The sequence below is a fragment of the Lithobates pipiens genome, unplaced genomic scaffold, assembly GCF_037356315.1.
Source record: "Lithobates pipiens isolate NorthernLeopardFrog02 unplaced genomic scaffold, aLitPip1_a1.2 Scaffold_19, whole genome shotgun sequence".
NCBI classification, from domain to species: domain Eukaryota; kingdom Metazoa; phylum Chordata; class Amphibia; order Anura; family Ranidae; genus Lithobates; species Lithobates pipiens.
The window spans coordinates 352441922-352469478 of record NW_027507764.1 but is presented as its reverse complement, the minus strand read 5'-3'; the positions used below and the strand labels follow the sequence as shown (position 1 = coordinate 352469478).

Genomic DNA, 27557 nt, shown 5'->3' with positions numbered 1-27557 from the left:
TTCAGGTATGCAAGTACAAAAAGTGACCCAATAACCTTAAAGCGGGAGTCCACCGGGACTCCGCGTTTTTTTTTTTTTTTTTTTAAAAGCCAGCAGCTACAAATACTGCAGCTGCTGACTTTTAAATAGTGACACTTACCTGTCCAGCGCGCCCGCGATGTCGGCACCCGAAGCCGATCGCTCGCTCGGCTGCCGGGTCCCGCCGCCATCTTGGGTATGGGAATCAGGAAATGGAGCCTTTCGGCTTCATTTCCCGGTTCCCTACTGCGCATGCGCGAGCCGCGCGGCGCAATCCGGGCGGTCCCCGCTGCCTCTGGGAGCTGTGTGTTTCCCAGCAGGCAGCGGGGCACTTGCGGAACGGGGGCGTAACGTACGCCCCGTTCCGCAGAGAGCTAGCCCGGAAGTGGGTGCAGTTACCTGGATTATCCAGGTAACTGCACCCCCCTCCCCCCTGAAAGGTGCCGATTGTGGCGCCGGAGGGGGGGGGGATTCCGATGAGCGGAGGTCCATTTTAGGGTGGACCTCCGCTTTAAATAAATCACGTATTAATAAAAGCAAATCGATAAAGTCCATGATTTTAAGATGCTGTGGTCTACAAATGAGGTATGGGACCAGCCAATATTTCCTCTAATCTTCTGTGTAGATTACGCGCAATCATTATTTGTAAAAAAACACCCGTGGTAGTGTTAATTTTTCTTAGTTTTTTTTAGTTATACAGTATATATAAATTTACTTATTTTAGAGCACTCGTTTCAGTTTGTGACTCGCCTACCATCACTGGTTATATGTCTGTGCAGTTTAATGGCTTTGATTTTGTTTTTATGCAATTTGGTGTGATTCGCCCCAGCCGCATCAAGAATTTGTGGTCCTGAAGTCACTATCCTCAGCGATACATTCTTGATTACCATCTGCAATTTCAGCATATATTCATGGGATATATATTCACTTTGATCATTTGAATACATTTGTTTTTTTCACTTTTAGGGATATTTAGATTGTTTTCATATTCTATATTTGCTAAACATTAGATTATTATTTTGTGATTCATTATAACATTATTAACTTTGTGCGATTTTTTAACCACATTTTTATATATACCTACTTTTGTTTAAGTGATATGCGATTGCTTTCATAGTATATACAGCCTTAAGATTCATATCTGGGATGTGCTCAGGTGTGTAATATATACCCCACTAGCGCTACACACTTCACATACTATTTTACAATAAGTCTTATGGTTGTGTTGGCTGCTCATTTTCAAGGTTGGCGCAGTATTTACACTATTTTTTACTAGCTGAGGATATAGCAAGCAAAAATACCAACTTCCTTGTCAGAAGGACTAGGGGAATATGTTGTATCGGTTCAAATGGCTGTTTTTGTAACACAGACAACACTAAGTTCAAGTCAAGGGAGGTTTGACGGGCAGATTAAACCGCACCACCCCTTGCATAAAACCCCAGACTAAAGAATGTGTAGCAAGTGGTCTTTGAAATAAGACCGATAAAGCCGAGTACTCAAGGCCAATTTCATTTCTACCCCTAATTGTAGAAAGGCAAGAATTCTGGCTACGATGTGAATCCTAGGGTTGGCACCCTCGGAGCTATACCAGGAAACATAAGCCCTACAGACTCTATAATATATAGTTCTGGAGGCTGGCTTCCTTGCATTAATTAAATGTAGCACTGACCCCCGAAAGGAGCTGCTGGTTTTTATTGGGCTTACCGTTACCTCACCTGCTCACTGTGTCTGTCCTGGGGGTCCCGTTGTAAAGTGAATTAAAGAAGGTGAGCTCCGACACTTAGTCCTTTTTCCAAAGATTTATTTGAAAGAACAAAGTTTTGCAATAGAGGGATAGAGGGTTAAGGGGAGTTCAGGTACCTTGTCATTGCGGGTTAGAGGTATTTCCTTGATCCAGAGGACAACCAGCTTCCACAGGCTGGATCTAGCAATCACTGGATAGGCCTCTCTCACTGACCTAGCATCCGGTGAGATGCTCCAACAAAGTATCTGCTATAGACTTGTCAATTTAAATTAAATCGTTGTGCAATCCTCTGCCACAGAAAAGCACAACCAGCAACTTGTTGAGAAATTAAAGAGTTGTCACACAGTACCAGTTTCCTTCTGCTAATCCGGCAATACTGTGTGGTAGGTGACCCGGGATGCGTCCTCCAACTGAGTCTCCGGGCTCTTCCAGGAGATACCAGCCTTGTTGCTCGGTCCTCTCCTGAAAAAGTCCTCCCCTGGATCCTCCAGTCGCTTGGCCTCTCCCCGCAGGCAAGACAGCACAGGACCACCCCTGGATCGGTAGGCCCCAAGACTATTGGGCCCACCTTTTCGTTACAAAGCCTCAGGCCAGCCGGCCCTGAGACACAGAAACAGGCAGCACACACCCCAGGCCAGGAGGGCCATGAGGTCGGGATAACAAACCCGGAAAAAGAGACCCCCCTCAAAATGGCGTCAGTACCTTAAGTACCCCCACCCAGAATGCACAGCGGGTGAACCACTCCCACTGGGCTGTTTCTGAGCAAAAAGGGTACTCAATGCATTTAGCCTGTTGCATTTCCAACACTTACCGGTGGTGACAGCGACACCCACAGCCAAGTGGAAACTAGCACAACCCAGCTGAACTGGTACAGAAACCAGAACTTTGACATAATTAGTTTGAGCCAAACTGCAGCTTCAGACAACTTAAATTTACAAAAACAATAGCGTTTGCTCATTAGGAGCAGGGCGCTACATAAAGAGAACTGAAACGGAAAGTCCACGTTTCTTCAGAATGTGGGTTTCAATAGCCAAGCCCTTAAAATTTAGAGACCGTAAGGAAGGATGGAATATCCGTCCTTGTCAGAACAGATCTGGCTGTAGTGGGAGGGACCATGTGCCATCCACTGCCATCTTTATGATTTCTGCATACCATGACCTTCCGGGCCATGCTGGTGCCACCAGAATTACTGGCTTTCTTTCCAGCTTGATCCTGCAAAGAAGTCGAGGCAAAAACTGAATAGGGGGGAATGCATAGATCGGTGAGAACTGATCCCACGGGGTCACCAACGCATCTGTTCTGCATGCAAGTGGATCCCTTGTTCTGGCCACAAAGTTGACCAACTTCATGTTGAACCTGGATGCTGGAAGATCTACGTCCGGAGTCCCCCATCTTTGGCAAACAGCCTGAAATATGTCATGGTGCAGAGACCATTCCCCTGGGAATAACTGCTAACTCAAGCAGTTCGCCTGCCAATTCTCTACTCCCGGAATGAAGACTACTGATGGGAAGAAAGGAATGTTCTGTGCCTAAGTTAGATTATAGTTCACCTCTCTCTGCGCTGAGAGACGCTTGGTGCCCCCTTGGGGATTGATATAGGCCACAGCTGTGGCATTGTCGGATTGGATCCTGACAGGACAATCCCGTAACCTGAAAGTTCAGGCCTTTAGAGCCAAAACGCACTGCCCAAATTTCTAGGTTATTGATGGGCAAGGTTCTTTCGGCTCTTGACCACTGTCCCTGGACAGTTGTCGTTTCTAGTACTGCTCCCCAGCCTGAAAGGCTGGCATGTGTCATTGCCACTTTCTAGATAACTGGTCTGAAGGATTTTGCTTTCAGCAGATTCTGAGTAACCGCCAACTGAGGCTTTGCGACACCCTTGGGGACAGACGCATTGGCAAGTCTAAAGCTTGAAACGTTTTGTTCCAATCGTACAGAATACAGGTTTGAATGGAACTGGGCATAGGGAACTGCTTTGAATGAAGCCACCATGGTTCCTAGCAACCTCATGCAAAGGCGAATGGAGGGATTGCCTTTTGACCTGACCATCAGCACCAGCTCTCTTATGGAGTTGTTTTTTGCCTGAGGCAAGAACACATTTTCCTGGGCTGTGCCTATGATCAGACCCAAGTACTCCAGTCTTTTTAGCGGTATTAAGGAAGATTTCTCTAGGTTGAGAATCCAACCCAAACTTTCCAGGTAACTGGTTGAAATGCGTATGCTTTGCTCCAAACGAGCCACTGACTGGTCTATTAGCATTAGATCGTCTAGGTATGCTACGACTGTTATGTCCTATGGCCTTAACCTGGCTAGAGGCGGGGCCAGCACTTTTGTGAACACCCGGGGGTGCTGTGTCTAGCCCGAAGGGCAGGGCTACAAACTGGAAATGCTGCTGTTCTAACTCAAACCGCAGAAACTTTTGGTGAGCGGGAAATATAGGGACATGCAGATATGCTTCCTGATGTATATTGATGCCATAACAACTTCTCCTAGAAGTATAGAAACTACTGACCTGATCGTCTCAATGTGAAAGGAGCAGATCTTCAGAAACAGATGTAGATTTTTTTTAGATCTAGAATGGCTCTGACATCTCCATTTGGTTTTGTTACCATAAAAAGGATTTGAATAAACCCCCAGACCTAGCTCTTTTGTGGGGATCTGTATGATCACCCCTTGAGATATTAATCGATCTAGTACCTGAAACCGAGATTTAGGATTCTTTAAGATTCTGCTTTGCAGGTTTCCGACCCCAGGACTTCTTTTGAGCCTGGGTCTGACCCTGAGGTTTTCCTCTAGAGTCTGATGGTGGAGGCCGTCACCACTGCCTAGAGGCAAAAGTCCCTGGCGCAGGGGAAAGAGCCAGTTTAAATGAAGGGCGTATATACTTTCATTTGACTGGCAAAAAGAGTACTTTTCCTACTAGAAAATTGTTTGACTATATTTGTCCAAATCTTCTCCAAATAGTCACTTCCCATGAAAAGGGAATCCAGTTAGGAGGATTTTACATGGTGCTTTGGCTGACCGATTTTTTAAACCACAGGATTTTACGCATATGTACAAGCATAAACGTAAGGCGTCCGCCTGGTGAATAGAATATTTAATTGCACCTATGGCAAAGCATAATGCTTTTGGTAGTTCCGCCAATTCCCGGGCTTGTTGCGGAGGAACCTCTTTAAAGGGACTTTCTAAATTGGTCCTTTAGGGATTGACAGATGCCTATTGCAGCGACTGCAGGCTGAGTAACGCACCTGCCAAGGAAAAAGTAGATTTTAACAGGAAATCCAACTTCTTATCGGTTTGTTCCGTAAGCATTTGTGCATTGTCTACTTGACAAGTTAGGCTTTTATTCACACTGGAAATTGCAGCATCAACTGCTTGTACTTTCCATCTCTTGGTGAATTTCTCCTCCATGAGATAGAGAACTGAAAATCTCCTAGATGGGAGAAAATGCTTATCCGGGAGATCCCATTCAGCAAAAACAAGCTGTTCTAGTAATGCATGGTCAGGAAAACACATGCAAAGGTTGAGAAGGTTTTAAGGAACCCAAGGAAGAAACCAAGCTTTCAGGAGACTCCGTGGAAAGTGGCTTTGATTAGTTGCCTCTGTGGGGCAGCAGCACTGGTTGACTTCTTCTGCCCAAGGAGACTGTTCCTTGTGACAGGTAATACTTGCACTGCTCTTATTTGCTTTTACTGGGGCTAGAATGCATGGAGAGCAGGTGAACCTACATTGAACACTAACCACGGGGGGTTAACACACCCCCATATTAGGATAAATGTAGCAATTCAAAACAGTTTGTAATTTCAACCAGTAAGGACTTACAATTCAAGGTATAAGAAACAAATATCCTTATTTCTCACCTTTTGTAAATTTAGCTTCCACAGCTTAACATAACCGTCACTTGAAGAAGATGCAAGAATATGGTTGTCTTCATGTTCAAAAGAATACAGACTCTTTACTCTGGTACAAAAGAAGGACAGTCAAGAAAATCAACAAAAATGAATAGTCTGAAATAAAATGCAACAAAATCTACTATAAGTGTAACTGAACAACATTCATAATAGCAAAATTAATGTTTAAAAATATGACTAACCTTGTGTCATGGGCTTTAAATTCACACAGACACTTCTGAGATTCCACATCGTAAATTCTAATAAGTTCCTCATCTCCTGCTACAACCAGCAGAACATCCTGTCGATTTACAATAGAAGACATGCATAAATTGTATTACACTGTTATAGCAGTGCTGAAAGCCTTCTCAAATCAAAGAAAACTTAAAAAAATTCCTATAATTAAACATTTATGCAATCTGAAATAATGAACGTCAAAGCACTGCAAATAAACTGGCTGCGGACTGACAATTATAATTGATGGCGGAAGAGAATTTCTAACAAGGAAGAAAGTAAATTAGGAACATTTCCCAAAAAACATTCACCAAGGAGTTGTTTCCTTTGTTTGAAAACTTTAAATTGTTCTCTTTATTTTAGCTACAAACCTCACCCAAAAATATGCACTGAGGGGAATTCATCAAAACTGGAGTAGTCAGAATCAGGAGCAGCTATGCATGGCAACCAATCAACTTTTACATTTCATTTTCAAAGCTTAATGTCTAAGTTTAGTATTTTTTTTTTTTTTTTTTTAAATCGGCACAAAGAACAGTACTTAATATAAATGCAAAGTGTCCCTTGGCTGCTGCTTTAGTTGAAATCTCCCCTCCTTCAATCCCCCTCCCACCCACGCAGTGGTAATTTTCAAGTGCTACGGGGGTAAAAGCCAAGCGACGGCACTCCTCAAGGGTGGCGACTATGCCCACCTCCTATCATAGAAGCTGTACTATATTAGAGCTTCCATTAGGGATGCACAGATACTGGTATCAACATCAGTGCCAATACTATTTGACGTGCACTTGTACTCGTGAAAATGCTCCCAATACAGTAACTTTTCTGTGCGATTTGCATCAATAAAAAATGAACGTGCCCAAATAGCATTGCAAAGAATCGCACGCGATGCAATTCCCGTACATATCGCATGCATTTCCCCCACCGCTGCGTGTGCCATCTAGTAGGCAGTTTATTAAAAAGGTTATAACTCACATTAGTTCACATAGTGTCCCCGTCCCGACCACTGGAGGTGCTCACAGGGCTGGAGATTTTATAGGCGGTCCAACCCCAAGCTGACTTCCGCCCTATACCCACAGGGGTCCCAGAACTTCTCTTCCAGCCCTGTGAGCATCTCCAGCGGCTGTGGTTTTCCATTAGAGGGACCCAGGACACTATACAGGAGTTGTATTTGAGCCGATATGTACCCTGATGTGATTAAAAAATATATAACACTTCTCACTAGAGAGCAGCGTGGTTCCATGTTTTGTGGAAAAACGCCTACTCTCAAGCAAGTTTCTGCACCGCTAGTGGTGTGAACCGACCCTCAAAGGAAGGTGCGTTTTATGCACTTTAAGTTTTGCCTACACCATTTTTATAGAGTAGCGTGTTGAATAAAAATTATGAAGACACAAAGCATTTGGGTAAATGCCATGTAAAAACCTTCATATCTGCATAGAAATTTCTTGCATTATTAAAATGTTTTAAAAAGGCGACAGTTTTGATCGATCAACTTTGTACAGCCTGCCTGCCTATACAAGGTTTCTACAGAACCAGTTGAGATTCCAACAGTCTATGGCCGGCCTGAACTCAACTCATGCACATCTGACTCATTAAAACAGCTAAATGTAATATCCTTAACAATTTACAGTATAGCCTGAAAAGCTGCCAATGGTTTCTGGAACAGAAGCTGAGAAACACGACTAGTTTATAAAAGAGCATTAGGTTGGGAATATGAAAATAACTTCAAACACAAAGAGCACACATACATAAAATATACACACATGCCAAAAGCAGCATTTTAAGCCCCCTTTGTCAATAATATAAGGGTTTTCAATAGAGAAAGAAGGCAACCTGAAGTGTTGTCTCAGGATACACACGAGCTGCTTAGAGGAACAGGTTTTGTTTAAAGAAGAACTGCCCAAGTGCAACACTCCAGATGAATGACGTAACAAGGTAAGGAATACGTTTTGTAATGTGTTTTAGAACAATGAGGGCCATATACACAAGTAATAGGAAAATGCCATTCAAAACTATTCCTTCTTAAAGTGGAGTTCCGCCGTTTTTTTTTTTTTTTAAAGTCAGCAGCTACAAATACTGCAGCTGCTAACTTTTAAAATATCGAAAATTCACCTGTCCAATGAGCCCGCGATGTCAGCACCCGAAGCCGATCTGTGCTGCTGCTGCCATCTTCGGTATGGGAATAAGGAAATGAAGCTTTGCGGCTTCACTTCCCGATTCCCTACTGCGCATGCGTGAGTCGCGCTGCGCAATACGGACGGTCCCTGCTGAATGAATGAATGAATGAAATACTTATATAGCGCACAATGCGAACTGAATCGCCTCTAGGCGCTGTGGCGAGCTTTGATCATCTGCTAAAAGAGGAAGGTCTTGAGTTTTTTCCTAAAAGCCAGGTGATTTTCTTCCAGGCGGATGTTGATTGGTAGAGCATTCCATAGCCGAGGCCCTTGGACAGCGAATCTCCGATCACCCTTGGATTTATACCGGGCTTTGGGCACGAGGAGGAGGTTTTTGTTGGCTGATCGAAGACTGCGGTTTGGTGTGTAATGATTTATTTTCTCCATTAGGTATTGCGGAGCTTCTCTATGCACGCATTTGTGGGTGAGGCAAAGGGTCTTGAACGTGATCCGATTTTTCACGGTTAGCCAATGTAAGCTCCTCAGTGAAGGAGAAATGGATTCCCAGGGTTTTTTTCCTGTTATCAGCCTTGCCGCCGTGTTTTGGATCAGTTGTAATCGCGCAAGTTGATATTGTGGTAATCCTATGTAAAGCGAGTTTGCGTAGTCCAGTCGTGAATTAATGATTGTTCCAACTACCACTGCTTTGTCATTCTTTGGGATAAAAGGGATGAGTCTGCGAAGCATGCGCAGCAGATGGTGAGATCGACTGACTACTGCTCCTATTTGCGCATCCATTGACATTTGTGCGTCTAAAATAACCCCAAGACTCTTGGCTTTGGTCTTTGGGGAGATAGTCTGCCCAAAGACGGTTGGTGGAGACCAGGAGGTTTTGGTTGCGGGCTTATGATTTGGGTGTAAGATAAGAAGCTCTGTCTTTGATTGGTTCAGCTGGAGGGAGTTGGTGGTCATCCAGTCCTCTATTGATTTGAGGCAGTTTTCAAGTTGTTGTTGGTGATCTTTTTTTCCATTGATCCGGAAATAAAGTTGCGTGTCGTCAGCGTAAGAGTGGAAGCAGAGATCTGAGCATCTGATGATTTGAAGGAGTGGGCGAATGTAAATGTTGAAGAGAACGGGTGACAACGGAGAGCCTTGAGGGACTCCGCAGGTGACTGCCCGAGTTTCGGAGAGGAATTTTCCTAGTTTCACTGTCTGTGACCGATTTCCTAGGAAGGACGCGAACCAATGGAGATCTATGTCTTGGACTCCGGCTACTTCTGTGAGGCGGACGAGTAGAGTATTGTGATCTACTGTATCAAACGCTGCACTTAGGTCTAGCAGTACGAGGAGACACGGCTCTCCGTCATCTGCCGCTTCGAGGGCGTCATCCCAAATCTTGAGGAGAGCTGTTTCTGTTCCATGACCCGGGCGGAAGCCTGATTGCAGCGGGTCCAGGAGTTTGTGAGTATCCAGGTGAAGTTGTAGCTGATGTACTACAGCTTTCTCCATGATCTTAGAAATGGTGTTGAGGCTTGTAATTGGCCTACGGTTGTTTGGATCCTGAGGGTCCAGGTTTGGTTTCTTGAGTAGAGGTTTGACGATGCCTTGTTTGAGGATGCTGGGAACAATCCCTTCGTGGAATGATCGGTTTATGAGGTGGGTTATGGTTGGAGCCACGATGTCGGAGCATTCTTTCAGTAGTCTCTGTCTCTGGGATCCGTGTCTCTGGGATCCGTGCTGTCTCTGGGATCCGTGTGTTTCCTAGTAGACAGCGGGGGGATGACAGGAAGTGGCGGAAATACCTGCAGATTCTGCAGATATCTATGCCCAGAAGTGGGTGCAGATACCTGTATTATACAGGTATCTGCACCCCCCTCCCCCTTGAAAGGTGCCAATTGTGGCACCGGAGGGGAGGAGGGTTCCGATGAGCACAAGTTCCAATTTAGGGTGGCGCTCTGCTTTCTATGCATGAAGGTGAAAAACTTTCAGTATGCAGCTTCCTCCATAGCGCACAACACTGACTGTCTCGGGTCTCTGCCTCCTCATTGGCTGAAACACAGAAGCGGGAACCATTAGCTCCAGCGGCTGTAAATCAATCACAGGGCAAAAATCTAATGTTCTTAATAGATTGTGTTTAAAAGTGATTTTTTTTTAAAGAGGAACTGCAGTCTGCTCACATAATTTGTAATAAAAACATCTTTGCCATGCTGAAGCTTCCCTCCAACCACTTTCCATATTTTATTATATATAATGTGATTGTGTACTTGCTATATATAAAAGGTATTTACTGGCAGAAAAAAAAAAAAAGGTTTTACTATCGAAATTTTAAAAAGGCAGAAGATTTAATATGTGGAAGATGAAAAATAGCTGAAGTTCCCCTTTAAGCTCTTTTCTCTTCTGATTGACTGTTCTTCAAATATTATGGAAAGTAGTAAATATAGATTCATTCATAACAGAGTGAATTGGAAAGAATCTCCAATTGTGGCCATTAGATGGAGCGGAGGATCATAGGAAATAAATGCTTAAGAAGAAGAGGTAGAATGGAACAACTCTAGAGAACACTGAAGGGAATTAACAAGTAAAAAAGGGATCCAGTGGTAATGGCCACTTCTCTCTGCAGAGAGGCAGCGGGGTGAAAGATAATGGAACTTCACTGTCATGACAAATGTGGAGTAAGGTTTAACTTTCACTGGCATTTCCACCATGTGGAATGCAGGGAAAGAGGGTGGGATCAAATTTTCATTCAGTAACAACCAATGGGAGCTTGGGGGGGGGGGTTATTATTGTGGCCACTGGGGTCCTAGGGGCCAATATTGTGGCCACTTACACCAATGCTGGGGGGTTATTTTGTCCACTGATACCAACGTTGGGAATTGTTATTGCACTCACCAACATCAACACTGGGGGCTATTTTTTATATCCAGTGACACCAATGTTGGGGATTAATGTACTCCAACCTGTTCAGTCTGCATTGCGATATGCTGCAAAAAATGTATTGTTGCCTATTAATTTTGAATAGGCTGCTTAACTTGATGCAAAGCACCTCAATGCATGAAAAAGCACTGCTATTGTGCAGCCCTCTGAAATCTCCAATTTGACCACCATTGATCTAGTATCCCTTCTTACAAAGATGCATTTATTTCCTATAATACTCAGCTCCATCTAGCAGCCATAATGCAGTATTTTTCCAATTCACTCCATGCCAGTTATAAATGAGCCCATCTTGATTAATGCCCATAATGTTTGAAGAACATTCGACCAACAAAGAAAATAGCCCAAGAACATTTGATTTTGTTCCTATTCGCTAACAGTGGGTTATATTTCACAGAGAATTGCAGTAGTTTTACTGCACAAATAGCTATGCAGTTTGTCTTTAGAAATACACCCCTAAGTGTAATCTCTAAGGTTCTATCCAAAGACCTCTTTTGGTGAACCAAGTCATCAACAGAATTCTATAAGGGCTGGTTCACACAGCGAGGCAATGCGAGGCGACACGGCTCGCCTCGCCTCGCTCCCGCAAGTCGCCCCCGTTCTGTACAATGGAACCGTTCTGAGAGGAGCGACTCGAGTCGCTCCGACTCAGAAAAAAGGTTCCTGTACTACTTCTGGGCGACTTCGGGGGCGACTTGCATTGACTTCTATACAGAAGTCCTCTGCAAGTCGCCGCTGAGGTCCCCGCAGGTCGCGGCGAGGCAAGTCGGAGACGCCTCGCCGCGCCTCGCTGTGTGAACCGGCCCTACAGTGTGAAGACAACTTAAAACATGCTTTCAATAAAAAACTAAAACGTTCCAATTGTAACGGTTTGGTAAAGTGAAGGATTGTTTCCTTTCAAACCATTTATTGTTTCTTCTTTGAGAGCCAAATATACAAGCTAAAAAACTATTTTCTAAACAATCTCTTTTTCTTTTAAGCAAATTGAATTTGCACCACCCTCTAAGAAAGAAAGAAAGAAAATATATGAAATACCATTACATATTCCCTTTGCCTCCCAACTATAGCCAAGACTTTTTATTTTTTGTTTAAACTTGGTTGGATTAAATATTGTCCTATTATTGTTTTGGGGCCCCCAAATGAGAGCTTTAGAAAGCGAAGTTATCAATGGAATATGCCCGACAGGTGTTTTACCCTGCCCATTTCACTGAAATGTTTCGCTGCTCTCTTTCTCTACTGAAAATATGTCTCATCACTTTCTGTCTCTACAGGAAGCAAGGGCAAATCTCCCCAATTGGGACCCAAATTAGTGTGTATCCAGGTTACTTACAAATTGCTTTTCTGAAAAGCCTGCTGCTACAAACATGGGCCTTTGACAGCAGAAAGAATGGTTCTCATGGTTGGGTGGAATGAGCGCTGTGAAGATGAAAATTCTACCAAGGATTTGTTTTCTGTTGCAGATGTTACCCCATCTGTCTGCCAAATACCATTTTATCCTGGTAGGACATTCTCATCCATTTTGTTTGCACAAGGAAAAAGCCAAGATTAGCCTATAGAATGCTGATAAGATCCGAGGGAGAGCAAGACTCCAAATCCCATAATATTATAGGGTTGTTGCCCTAGTCAGAAGGCTAAATTGACATTTTCAGGAGAAAACAAAAATTGTGGGTTACCATGGAAAAATCTATGGTAGGGCACAGTGTATAAAAACTGGATTAAAAATAAATTAAAAAAAATTTAAAAACACACACACCCCACAGAGGCCTCTCAGAACAGACAGCAATGCACAGGGACAATACACCCCCTCTACCCCACCTCCGGTCCTAGGAGGTTTCCTCATTTTCCTTAGGCTGCTTTCACACTGGGGCGGTATTCAGGCGTTACAGCGCTAAAAATAGCGCCTGTGTAGCGCCTGAAAAAAACCGGCCCCTTTCACTCCAGTGTGAAAGCCGGAGGGCTTTCACACTGGAGCGATGCGCTGGCAGGACGGTGAAAAAAGTCCTGCTAGCCGCATCTTTGGAGCGGTGTATTCACCGCTCCTAAACCGCTCCTACCCATTGAAATCAATGGGACACCGCGGCAATACCGCCGGCAAAGCGGCGCTTTGCGGGCGGGTTTAACACTTTTTCGGCCGCTAGCGGGGGTTAAAACCAACCCGCTAGCGCCCGCAGATCGCTGCTAAAACGACGGTAAAGTGCCGCTTTTTAGCGGCACTTTACCGCCGACGTCGCTCCCGCCCCAGTGTGAAAGCAGCCTTAGGGAACATATAGCTTTCTTTAGATTATGGGCTAGAAAGCAGCACAAGCTGCCATACATTAGCTTGAGATGGGCAGTTGATCCCCCTAGAAACTTTTTTTCCCCTCCAAAAACACTTGGAATTCCCCCTAAGAAATAAAAGTGGAAAGTTTCATTTTAACAAGTAGAGAAATTTACATTGCAAAACCCTTTTCTCTACCAGGTTTACCGTACTGTATGAAATATCTACCGTACCGCATCAAATTTAGGGTTCATGGAATCCTCTAACCCATTTGAATCCCTTGGCATGAGAGAACCTTTCTACAAGGGTATTCTGTCCCTTTGCTACACACTCTTACCAAGCAGACAACTCAGAGATGGGTTATACTTTTACAAGGAATGGGAGTGAAAAATCAAAGCATACTGTACATTCACGGATTCTCAAAAAGAAAAGTTAAGTTTGTGCACATCTCCTCTCTCAGCTCTAAAACTTATGTTATATAAGTTCTTCTGGTTTAGTTTGTTATTGTGTATTGCTTTGTTCTTCTATTAGTGTTTCTTAATAATTTAGTTTCTGGGTTAATAAAGTATTCTGAATCTGAAACTTATTATTCTTATTATAACTTATCTACTAAATGGAATCTGAAAAAATAAATAAAAAAATAAATGGCATTGACAAAAATATCAGGAATCTCCCCATTGCAAACCAACACTTGCTGGAGAGGTAGTGGTCTATGTGGCGATTTCTATTTCTGCCATATATGGTGGGACTGCCTTAAAATTAAACCGTACCGGGCAACCATCTGCAAGGCAATTAAAGATCTTAAAGATATGTTGGTATTGCGCTGTCCCTATATTAAATAACCCTCCGAGGGTGATAAGTATAATGCCTAGTTACATAAATCAATAGTGTAATATAAAAATATATATCTATAAATGTCTACTGAATAATATCAAAAAGTGCAAAGTGCTACATTAAATAAAATAAAATAAACACACCACAAAAGGTGGTAAAATCCAAATAAATGAAAATCAAGTGAACAAAAAGGTAAGTAACTAAAAACAGTCTCTTAAAAAATTACTATTTTGATAAAGTGCAGAAAAAATGCAAAAAAAAAAAAAAAGTAAACGCACTACAGAGTCAATTGAAAACCTCCACGGAAACACAACTGCTTCAATTGAGTGCAAAGCCAAAAAACAGTGAATTGATCATAAAGTGCCAAGTGTGTCTTATAAATGTGCAAATAAGTAAACACTCTCCAGAGGTGATATAAGTGAACCACCCTAATAAACAAATGATATACAAGAAAATAAGAAAGAGTATACCTAGACCAAAAAGAGGGTACCCTCTCCTGATCACATGGGAATAAACTTTAGAATAAACAAAAAATATATATAGTAGTAAACGCACTAGAGAGCCGGCTGTAACATACGTTATATCAGAATGAATCCAGCCTCTATAGATTAGATATACATATTGAAATCCATCAAAAATAAAAAGATATAAATATTCAAGTCCATAAACAAACAACAGTCTCCTTTAAGTGCAAGTGCTTTGTGCAAACTTGTGCAAATTCAACTAAGGTGTGGATCTCCCAGTGCTTAATCCCGCTGTGATCACACTTTAGTGGGCAGTGGCCCCTTACCTATAGCAAGGAGGGATTCGCATAGAGGTATATAGATTTCTTTATATGTCTTCTCTCCTGGTAAATTCGGTCACCTTCTCCTTTGAATTTTAACTCTCCACTGCCCACTAAAGTGTGATCACAGCGGGATTAAGCACTGGGAGATCCACACCTCAGTTGAATTTGCACAAGTTTGCACAAAGCACTTGCACTTAAAGGAGACTGTTTATTTATGGACTTGAATATTTATATATTTTTATTTTTGATGGATTTCAATATGTATATCTAATCTATAGAGGCCGGATTCATTCTGATATAACGTATGTTACAGCCGGCTCTGTAGTGCGTTTACTACTATATATATATTTTTTGTTTATTCTAAAGTTTATTCCCATGTGATCAAGAGAGGGTACCCTCTTTTTGGTCTAGGTATACTCTCTTATTTTCTTGTATATCATTCGTTTATTATTAGGGTGGTTCACTTATATCACCTTTGGAGAGTGTTTACTTATTTGCACATTTATAAGACACACTTGGCACTTTATGATCAATTCACTGTTTTTTGGCTTTGCACTCAATTGAAGCAGTTGTGTTTCCGTGGAGGTTTTCAATTGACTCTGTAGTGCGTTTACTTTTTTTTTTTTTGCATTTTTTCAGCACTTTATCAAAATAGTAATTTTTTAAGAGACTGTTTTTAGTTACTTACCTTTGTTCACTTGATTTTCATATATTTGGATTTTACCACCTTTGTGGTGTGTTTATTTTATTTTATTTAATGTAGCACTTTGCACTTTTTGATATTACTCAGTAGACATTTATATATATATTTTTATATTACACTATTGATTTATGTAACTAGGCATTATACTTATCACCCTCGGAGGGTTTTTTAATATAGGGACAGCGCAATACCAACATATCTTTAGTTTCATATTAAGTGGATACCGCGTGATCCATTCCGGTAGTAGCAGCAGCCCCTGACATTTGAAAGATCACCAATGGTAGCGCAGGAATAAAACACTATCAATTAAAGATCTTAAAGTTCAGTTCCTTCCACTTTTACCTCCTCTTCCTTAATGCTTAAAAAAAAAAGTAGTATTACCCTCCCCCCCTCCATTTTCTGTTACTACTCTTATCAATTGAAAAGGGATGGGGTGCAGGATTTCATAAGGTCACTGAACTCACTTCTCTAGTATTATCCCTTATCGAAATTGACAATAGGAAAGGGTTAAACCCTGTGAACATAGCAAGATTGACAGCCATCGATCACAGAATGGATTGCCAAAATAATTATGAAATCAGGGAGAGGGGTGCATTTTTGTAAGAATTAGTATGACAAATTTGAAAACATTGTGTGATTCATGTCTTTCCCTTACTACTAAATAAAGATTTAAAGTGGTTGTATGTTGTATGGTGTCAAAATTTGAACCTTTAACATCGTGGCTCCGGCCACTCACCAGGAAGACACATCGAGGGAAAAGGTCAGCTCTCTCGGCATGGATCGGGCGAGATGTCGGGGGCCTCGTTCTAAGGTAAGTATTTCATAATGAGCTAGTATGCGGCGCATACTAGCTCATTATGCCTTTTACCTTACAGGTGTGTTAAAAAATTAGAGAGAGATTATCTCTCTCTCTCTCTCTCTCTCAGAGATATATATATATATATATATATATATATCTCTCTCTATCTATCAGCGGGTATACAACCGCTTTAAGAAAAAAAAATGACCGAGGTCCTATTGCCTCCCTAAAGAACACGTTTTGGCAGAGTCCTAAGATAGAGAAATAAATTATATTGAAAAAAAAATAAAAATAAATACCAGTATATATATTATATATCTATAGCCATCTCATTAATATATGAAACTCTAATGATATCATCATCATGCTCCCAGTTATGTTGAGGAGAGGCCAGAGACAGAAGCTACTGTGGGAAAACACTGCTATGTTAGCCTACAAGTGATAAGGAATCAGTTGGGGAGTTAAACCCTGAGATATTGGGTTTAGATGTATATACCAATTTAGCACTCTACTTACTGTAATAAATCGCACAGAAGAGATCCTCTTGGGATTGCTGATTGTGCCAATAATTGAAGCGGTTTCAAGATCGTACACATCCACTTTGTTCTGTACAACTACTATATATTTTTCTCCACCAGGGGTCCACTGAACTATATGTGCATCTGTAAGCAAGAAATTAGATTAATACATCATGGGATCTTAAAAATATAGAACAGAATTTGAAAAAGTTCAACTCACTTTGCTTTATATTCTTTATAAAAGCAGATCGACCTTCAACAAGGTTCCAGGTCCTAATAAAGGAATGAAAAAAAAAAAAAATGATTAAACAAAAATAGTGCGCCCGTGTAAGTCACTTATAAAAATCATAGACACTATGCTGAATAGCAAAATTTGGCAGTCAGCCCATTGAGCTAACCAAACAGCCCACAACACACAAGCAAATCATTTCACAAATCTGGTTATATCACTTAAGTGAAGAGCGGCCTTATGTAATCTGTGTTGCAATGTATGTATTCATTTTGTTCATCTCTAGTCCACAGTATTGGCCATCTGTTGCTTACTCGATTTAACCCTTTTGCTGCTAGACCCTGAACTAAACCGTTTTTTCTATTTTTCACTTAGAGATTCCAGAGTTTGTAAAAGGCACCCCAAACCATACATTTTCTGAAAGCATATGACTGGTAGAATAAAAAAAAGTCGGTGCTACACATTTTGTAGGTCCCGTGAGAGTTGTGCATATGTTTACCAAATACAATATTTCCGCTAAAAATTTAGATTCAGGCCCCATTCACATGGCCACAAAGGCCAAACAGCATCAAGGATAAGCATGTTTCTAAACCTTGGCATCACAAGCGTGTTCATTTGGAGTACAGCTGCAGTGTCTGCCAATCTGTCATTGGTTCATACAGGCTGCTTCCCGTGGAGGGGGGGGGGGGGGGGGGATTTACTAAAGCTGGTGCAACTGTGCATAGAAACCAGACAGATTCTAGGTTTTATTGTCAAGGCTGAATATAGAAGCTGAATGGTTACTAGGAGGAGCTTCGCCAGATTCTGTGTGCACCAGTTTTAGTAAATCTCCCGTACAGTAATCAAAAAGGTATGTGTGTGCATAGCACATGATACTTAATGCATGTATCCTAGATTTAAGCATTTAACCCTTGCAATACAGGGGGTAGCCCTATTGGAAAGGTAGCAAACTTTCCTGGAGCACAGCTTTAAATTTGTTACTATGCACAGTGGCTCCAGACCCCACCTCCCTTCCACGTCTCATTTGTCCACTATGTTCTAAATTATAAGTCTTTAATGGACAGAAGATGGATCACTTGGAAAGTAACCTGAGCATGCGGTCATGTTATCAGTGTCTATGCTAGTTGATACATATCAAAGGGGGGCGAGTATAATCCACAAATGCAAGTGCACATGGCAGTGTAGTAATTAGAAAAACTAGATATAGAAAAACATGGAATTGAAACAAATAAATTACTCTGATAAAGTAAGAAGGCCAACACACAAGCCTTTGGAAAACAAAACCAATGCAGGACTAGAATTCTCTATGAAAGCTAAAACATCATCCCAGGAAGCCGTTGTTGGGTGTTTTCTACATCAAGTGTTTTGATTGAAAAATCAAAATTAATCTTTAGGTAGTGAAAGTTTTTGTCCACCAACAATACAAATGTTAATTGCCGGTAAAAGATGGAGACACCGCAGGGACTTACTAAAATGGGAGCACACAGAATCAGGTGCAACTGTGCATAGTAACCAATCAGCTTCTAGGGGGTTTTTTTTGTCAAGGGAAACTATAACAAGATAAACAGCCAACAAAAAGAGTGAGTACATTATTTTCATAGAGACAACCAACTCAGACTTTTAAGAATATCATATACTAGAAGATTATTTTTTTTCAGTCAGGTTGATCTGTTTCAAGTAGGTTATCCAAAAAGAGACAACACATGAATTCAATATGTTGGTGATCGGAGACAAATTTGTATGATCACAGCTTTTTCACACAAAACAAACACTAACAGCTGTACCTTAAAGTCTTGTCTGTCCCCACAGACAACGCCAATTTCCCAGAAGGATGGATTGAAAGAGACTGGACTTGACCTCTGTAGAAAGATTAAACAAAAGTTTTCACTTGACTCTGCACTTTATCTCCTGCTATGGCCATTGCGAGAGCTTCCCACTCTCCTTGATGGATTTGACGCTAGAATAATGTGCGCTTTATTAGAACAGCTAAGTCAGAATGGGGGTTTTATTAATGCTATTCATTTTGTAGCTTACATAGAATTTTATAATACTTCAGAGTAAACAAATCAACAAAAGTTCAGCCCGTTTTCTGAAGAGGAAAAACTCTCATTTGATATAGGGGTGCACCGAATGTTTTTTTTGGTGCTGAAAAAACGATACGGAAAATGAAAAATACACTAGGCTGAAAACTGAAACCAAACACCGAAAATTACTATTTTAAAAAAAAAAAAAGGATTTTTTGTATGCATCGTAAAATCCTTTTCTCTGTAATTCACCGACTGACACAGCTCCTCTCTTTAGCCATTGGGTTGTTACGCCACCTTTAGGAGAGGACTAGGCATAACATGTTAACATGTAATGAAAAAACTCCCTTAGGTAACAACCCCTCAGCCTGCCATGCAGCTTGAGTACGTCAACAAGCAGTAAAGAAAATTTAGGAGGGGAGGGTGCTGTGTCAGTCGGTGAATTACAGAGAAAAGGATTTTACGGCGAGTACAAAAAAAAATCCTATTTTCTCTTATATTTACCGACTGACACAGCTTCTCTCTTTAGCCATTAGGACGTCCCCAAGCAATGCCAAAACGAGGGGTGGGGAAACAGCATAAAACTTCATCCACCATGGCATGTGGGAACTAGTATAAACTCTACCCACAAAAAACGACTGTGGGATAACCAAACTTTCACCCACAAAAAAACCAGGGTGCTCCTCAACAGAGAGACACTACCCTCAAACTGCACCGGAACTGCGATAACAAATGCAACAGTGCATTAAAAGTACTGCATTTTACCCCCCCCCCCCCCCCCAAAAAAAAAAAAAAACAAACAGGAAAAAAAAAAAAATATATATATGTGCAATTGCAATACAGCCGCCTGCAAAACTTTGCGGCCAAAATGGGCATCAACCGATGCACCGACATCTACCTTGTAGAATTTTGTAAAGGTTTGAACAGACGACCAAGTCGCCGCTTTACACACTTGAGCGACAGGCGCTTGATGTCAGAAGGCCCAAGATGTTCCAATTACCCTTGTGGAGTGGGCCGTGACCGGAAAGGGGGGCACCTGCCCCTTCAAGGTGTAGGCCTGTACTACAATCTGTCTGATCCACCCGATCAGACGAGACCGCCATGCCTTTTTTCGAACCAGCCACCGAAACAAACAGTGAGTCTGACTTTTGAAAAGGAGCCGTGGCAGACAAATACCCCCTCAGAGCCCGAACCACGTCCAGGGAATGGAGGGCCCCCTCCTTAGGATGTGTCGGCCTCGGACACAGAGATGGTAACACAATGTCTTCATTGATGTGAAACGCCGAAACCACCTTCGGCAGAAAAGAAGGTTGCGGACGCAATACCACCTTATCCTTGTGGATAACCAGATAGGGCGACTTGCAGAACAAGGCTGCCAGTTCCGAAACCCTCCTGGCCGATGTAATGGCCACTAGAAAGACCATTTTCTTGGAAAGAGTCAACAGGGAAATCTCCCTGATATTCTCAAATGGCGGTTTTTGAAGCGCCGATAAACACCAGATTCAGATCCCATGGGGGCAACGGTGAACGCAACGGAGGAACTACATGTCGGACCCCTGGAACAAAAGTGCTCACTAGAGAGAAACGCCAGGGGTCGCTGGGGGAAAAAAAAAAAAAAAGGAGACAAAGATGATATTTGTCATTTGATGGTGCTCAAAGCCACTTTCTGGTCTACCCCTTGCTGAAGAAACAGCAGGACCCTGGATATAGAAAAGGAGCGCGGATGCCATCCTTTCTCCTCACACATGGAGATTTAGACCTTCTAGGTAAGATGATATATCTTCCGAGAAGATTTGCGTGCTCTCAGCATAGTTGGGCTCACCGAGTCAGAAAGACCCCGGTTCCTCAACACCTGGCTCTCAATAGCCATGCCGTTAAAACCAGCGATGGCAAAGCAGGATGGAAAATTGGACCTTGAGACAGAAGGTCTTCTCGTAATGGCAGTCGCCAAGGGCATCTGCCACCAGGCGCACTAGGTCTGTGTACCAGGGACGCTGGGGACAATCTGGGGCGATCAGAATTACCGGGATCCCCTAGTCTTCCACTCAGCGAAGCAGACTTGGTAACAGCTTCAGCGGAGGAAAGGCGTAGATCAGCTGGTACTGATCCCACAGAGCCACCAGAGTGTCTGACACATCTGCCCATGGATTTCTTGTCCTGGACATGAATCTCGGCACCTCCCGGTTGAGACGGGAGGCCAGAATATCCACGTCTGGTGTGCCCCACCGCAGGCACAGTAGCCTGAACACCTCCGGATGCAACGGCCATTCTCCTGGGTCCAGCATCTGGTGACTTAGATAGTCAACCTGCCAGTTCTTCACTCCCGGGATGTAAATGGCCTACAGGGCAGGTACATGTTGCTCTGCCCACCGAAGTATGTGAGCGACCTCCCATGCGGCGGCCGAGCTGCTTGTTCCTCCTTGGTAATTGACGTATGCCACCGCCGTGGCGTTGTCTGACTGGATCCTGATCGGATGCCCTCGAAGTCTTATCGACCATGTGGAGAGGCATAACCTGATTGCTTTCAGTTCGAGCAGATTCATCAGCAACTTCGATTCCTCCACCGACCAGAGGCCCTGGGTCGACTGAACTTCCATTACTCCACCACAGGCAGATAGGCTGGCGTCCGTTGTGATCACTGTCCATTTCAGAGGTAGGAACGACTTCCCTGGCCGGAAGGACCTCAGCCACCAGAGCAGTGAATACCTGACCAACTGGCTCACCTGAACCTGCTGATCCACGGACAACGGAGATTTGTCCCATTTTGTTAAAATCTCCTTCTGCAGGACTCTGGTGTGGAACTGAGCATATGGTACTGCCTCCATGGCCACCAAGAAACCCAGGACTCGCATACAGAAGCATGGCGACGACCACCTGCGGTTCATCAGCAGTTTTACCACGGCTCTGAGAGTCTGCAGCTTGTCTGAAGGGAGAAACACTCTCGCTTCCATGGAGTCCAGCAGTAAGCCTAGGTACTCCAAATGTACGATCACTGACTTTTTTAGGTTCAACAGCCACTCAAATTCATGCAGGGTCTGCATGGTGATCACCACATCCTCCTCTAACTCTTAGGCGGAAGATGCTCTCAGGAGATCATCTAGGTATCCCACAATCGCGATCATGTGTTGCCGCAGCAACGCCAAAACAGGAGCCAATACCTTGGTAAAGACTCGGGGGGCTGATGCCAAACCAAAAGGGAGAGCCACAAACTGGTAGTGGACTCCCCGACTGCAAATAGCAGAAACTTCTGATGCCGGAGGCATATGGGTATGTGCAGTTACGCATTTTGGATGTCTTGATGAAGTGCAGAGACTACTGAGCGAACCGATTCCATTCTGAACCTCTGTACTTTCACAAAGCAATTGAGGGCTTTTAGGTCCAAGATTGGACGTACCCCTTCCTTCTTGGGGACTACAAACAGGTTTGAGTAGAACCCCTGGAAACGTTAGAGTCCGGAACAGGTACTATCACCCCGTGACTCAGCAGATCCCTTACTGCCCCCAATAGGGCCTCCCGGTGACCTGGGAGTACGGGTATGCTGGAGGGGAAGAAACTGTTTTGCGGCAAAGAGGAACTCTATCTTGTAGGAAATCAGATTGCAGACCCATTGGTCCGACAGCTGAGAGGTCCATCGGGCTGCAAACCCCTGAAGGTGACCAAACGGGTGGGGGCAAACCTTCATGTGGTAGCACTTTTGCTCACAGGCTTGTGGTTCCAGGGACGCTTTGGTCCTTCAGAGGTCATCCTGTCGGGCTGGGGGCGCTCGGTCGAAGGCCCGGGCGGATGAAAAAGCTGCTTGTGAGCGGAGTAAGAGGGCCCTTGCCTATGGCGTGGCTCCTTAGCCTTCCTGGCCTGTGGGAGTAGTGTACTCTTACCACCTGTGGCATTTTTAATAATGTCATCCAAAAAGCCGGTCGCCAAGGAAGGGAAGGTCCGTCAGGGCTTTTTTGGATGCCTGGTCGGCAGTCCAGTATTTTAACCAATCAGGCACCTCAGCACCACTGCTGACACTGAAGCCCTGGAGGGAGAGTATCTAGGGCTGCATAACAAATCATGGACCGATGGGCCCGCAGGGTTCCTAGGTCCTTCTCCTTCACTAGGCAAAATAAAACTGAAGCTGCATGGCAGGCTGAGGGATTGTTTCCTAAGGGACTGCCCCTTGTGGAACTAGAAGTTCTGCGTTTTTTCATTACAAGTTAACATGTTATGCCTAGTCCTAAAAGGTGGCGTAACAACCCAATAGCTAAAGAGATGAGCTGTGTCAGTCGGTGAATATAAGAGAAAATATTTTTATACAGGAGATGGCCAGAGACGGCAGACGTGGTACAGGAGATCAATGCAGCCTCAACCAGGTTCCTTTAAATGCAGCCTGCCAGTGCCTCACCAGTGCCCATCATGCAGCCTGCCTTAATATGTCAGACAGGATCAGGGCAGGGCAGGGCAGTGTTAGCAAGTCAAAGCCAAGAACAGTGCTCTATCTATGGAGGAAAGCTGTCAGCACACCGCATTAAGGAGCAGATTGTCGGTATGATCAGCGGGAGGAGCATTATTAGTGTGCAGCACCGCAGGGGTTAAGAGTGCAGGACTTGTTGTTTGACATGCTGTTAGAAACAGTGAACACGCTCGCTTCACTGGGCCCCGCCCAGACCCCATCCCATTTTAGGCACAATTTCCTTTTCTGCCTTTTTGTCAAAAGGCCATTTTCGGCCGATATGTTTTGGCGGCCGAAATTTCGGTGCATCCCTAATTTTATGTCATACATCCCAATTCTATTTGAAACAAAGACTGAAGACAGACAGGGATGGCTCATGGATAACCTGAATATATCACTTACTTGTGTGCTTTAAAAGTCTGTTGACACTCCCACTTCTTAGTATTCCACACACAAATCAATCCATCTTCAGCTCCACTTAACAGATGTGTATTGCCATAGAACTCCAAACACGTAATGGTGCCTGAAAAAACAAAATAAACCTGATTAAAAAGGGAACTTGTCAGTGTGGCTGTTACCTGAAACGGTTATGATTCTTACATTGTGGTGCAGGAAACCATTGCCCAACTCCTTTAAGTTGTGCTAAATCTGGAACAGGCATGCAACTTTGTACAATACTGCAGTGGAAAATAAAAAGAAGTAGGAGTTGGGCAATGCCAATCTATGCTATGATGGATATCAGCAGCCCTGACAGGTATGAGAAATTAAGAATGCAGCATGATAGAATTTTAAAATGTAAAGTATTTAAAGAGTAGTTATCCTTTTAAACACAGAGTACTCTCAAAATTATATGCAGTCTGCGTTTTGTGTATGTACTCTGTATTTATGCACCCTTTAGGCAAGTAGTGGAGTACACACATATACAATTGCCCAACACCAATTCATGTCTGAGTGTCTGTAAACAGCTCCAGAGTCTCCTGGGCACCAAACTATGTCACAGTGTTCATGCTGTAAGAAGGAATACTCTGTTTGCAAGACTCCTTTCAGTCTAGCAACTATAGCATGAACAAAATAAGCATCTGACAATGTGCTTTATACATACAGCATTGATGCAATTATTGAAATAGCTCCAAATCTTTTTCCTTTCAAATCAAATATTTTCTGTAGCCTCCTGCTAAATACTTGTGCATATTTGCAAAGCCATCTTTCCTTAATTTTCCTGTATACTGTTGAGCTCATTGTGCACCACCTTGCAGACTATGTACAAAAGGGAAAGCTCCCACATGCATATCTTATACATGCAAGAACATCAATTCTGCACAAAGGGGAAAAGCAGTAATTCTGCCATATAGTTCTGACAATGCTTACCAAGTGGTATTCTAAATTGATTTTGTCTTCAGATTGCACATGCCCTGTCCTGTGTCTTCTCAGGCTGCATGTGATCCATCTGCATGCCTTGTGTGTTGCCTGTACAGTCCGAGTATTCAAGTGGGGCACAACATAAAGGGACAGAGACACATCTTCACCAGAAGAGAATCTATCTAGCAGAACCAGGGAGGAGGAAAGGCAACAATGGGCAGGAGAGCAAATGGGTAGGTATCCGTTTATTTGTGAGCACTAAAGCAGCTGGTAGCAGCCCATACATAGTACAATCTTTTGCATCTACTACCAACTAGAATCACGGGTCTTCAAACTATAGCCCTCCAGTTGTTCAGGAACTACAATTCCCATCATGCCTAGTCATGTCTGAATGTCAGAGTTTTACAGTGCCTCATGGGATGTGTAGTTTCGCAACAGCTGGAGGGCCGTAGTTTGAGGATCCCTGAGCTAGATAGTGTAAGGGCTTGGCCAACTGAATACAAAATGAATGCAATGTTTTGGGTAATCATATTTCATAGTTTTTATAAATCTATTAAAAGATTGTCATACTGCATAATCGGGGTGCCTTGTGTATGGCCATAAATAGGCAGATTTGACAGAACTAATCAACCCAACAGAAGTCTATATGGATTTAGGCTGGATTCACACCTATGCAGTTTTAGTGCTTTCTGCATTTTGCAGATTTGCACTGCAGTGCATTTAACATTGTTCCCTATGGAACGCCTTCTGTAGTGCAAATCTGGAAAAATGCAAAAAGCACTAAAACTGCATAGATGTGAATCCAGCCTAACTGATTTCCTAGCAACCCGCAGAGCAGTGCTCAGGTTCCATAAACTGCGCAGGGGATTCCAAGTGCTGTAGAAATTTTTTTTTTTTCCCCTTAGCAAAATTATCTCTCCTTTAGAATCCACAAAGGTAAGTGCAATACATCTTGTGCTCTACCATCATCAAATATGCAAAATCACACTTTATTATTTTCTCTAAATGTACTTGTTATCCTCCACCAAATAATCACACCTCTTCTCACCCTATCATACAGCTTCTCTGAGAAATCCTAATACAGCGTACAAACAATTGGAATTTCAGCCCGCAAAAAGGCAGAGAGTTTTTAGTCAGGAAATGCGACCGTGTGTACGCTCCATCAGCCCTTTGCTGGTGGAATTCCAGGCAGCAAAAGATTGAGAGCATGCTCTCAATTTTTCGGTCGGGAAAAGTTGCTATCTGAAAATATGATCGTCTGTGGCCATTCCGACGTGCAAAATTCCTACACATGCTCAGAAACAATTTGACGCATGCTCAGAAGCGTTGAACTTAAATTTTCTCGGCTTGTCGTGTTGTACGTCACCGCGTTCTTGACGGCCGAAAGTTCAGTGAACTTTTGCGTGACCGTGTGTATGCAGGGCAAACTTGAGTGGAATCCCATTGGAAAATCTTTTTCCGACAAGAAATCCGATCGTGTGTACATGGCATAAGAGTTGTAATCATGTTATATGCATGTGTTTGGCTTTTAAGTTGCATTTGTTCTGGGATATAAAATGTGTTCCACCACTTTCTTGCATATTTTCACACTAAAAGTTTATGTGTATCCTACACAGTTCACTTATCTAGTCTATTTCATGCGTTATCTCATGGTACATACCGTTGTGGTGTAGCAAAGCTCCATGCTCCACCTTTTTCTTCATATCATAAATTTGAATCGTTTCATCTTTGCTTCCAGAGGCAACAAATCTTTTATTCACAGCAACCACAGATAGGGAAGCAGTGTGAGAATGGTTTGTGAAGTCAGCAGTGGCCACCCATTGCTAAAAGGCAGAAAAGAACATTGTAAACAAATATTAGTGTGGACAAAGGCACCATACTACAAGCCATACGGATTCTTTCACACAGGCAGGCCACCCGATGGAGTCCGCTTTGCTCAGCGAGGGATTGATTCGCTGATCCCCGCTGAGCAGGCTGATGAAAGGTCCATCTGCGCTCACTGTGCCGAGACGGACCTGTCAGAGCCCCGCTATCCTCTATGGGGAGATCAGATGAAAAACAGGGCCGCCTGTCAGTTTTCATCCGATCCCATCCACCGGACAGATGGAAAATAGGGTTTCCATCCATCTGGATTTCAAACAGGATCAGATCAGATAGCAGTGGATGTCAGCAGACATGCCACCGCTGACATCTGCTGCCCCAATCAGATCCGCCTGAAAAATTGACAGGCGGACCTGATCGGAAAGGCCCTAAGTCAGAGTGCTTTAGTACCATAAAACCCCAGCTATAAAATAATAATGTACAATTTTAATAAACTATGGAAACAGTCACAAGAGCTGCCATAACCACAGCTAGGATGTTCCCAACACATTTTATTAGATGCCTGTATATACCCGCTGCTCTCTTCAGACTACTACATCACTAAAGTTGGCCACAGATGGTTTTAATCTCAGCCAGTTTTAGCAGGATTCGGATGAGATTGAAACCATGTATGGGCAGGCTGAACGTACCCAAGTTGATGGATCAACTTGGGTACAACCAGCCTGCCGTATTTTACATGCGATTTATCCTAGCAGCTGTTATAGCGTCTAGCAATAATCACTGCGTTCTCCCAGCAGGGACAGCTTCCCCTGCCAGGGAACACAAAGGCTCTGTGGAAGGGGTTCCCCCCATAAACACTGATTTTG

At 43.2% G+C, this 27557-nt stretch overlaps 1 protein-coding gene across 1 annotated transcript in view; it reads right to left on the bottom strand.

Moving 5' to 3' along the window:
* Nucleotides 1-27557, bottom strand: part of PAK1IP1 (PAK1 interacting protein 1) — a 67990-nt gene that overhangs the window by 24579 nt on the left and 15854 nt on the right. The window contains exons 2-8 of the mRNA XM_077492178.1: nt 26531-26693; nt 23914-24034; nt 18840-18914; nt 17047-17099; nt 16825-16970; nt 5856-5953; nt 5623-5722 (exon numbers count right to left, since the gene is read on the bottom strand). Of these exons, the coding sequence (XP_077348304.1) occupies nt 5623-5722; nt 5856-5953; nt 16825-16970; nt 17047-17099; nt 18840-18914; nt 23914-24034; nt 26531-26693 (756 nt within the window). The remainder of the gene's footprint in view (nt 1-5622; nt 5723-5855; nt 5954-16824; nt 16971-17046; nt 17100-18839; nt 18915-23913; nt 24035-26530; nt 26694-27557) is intronic.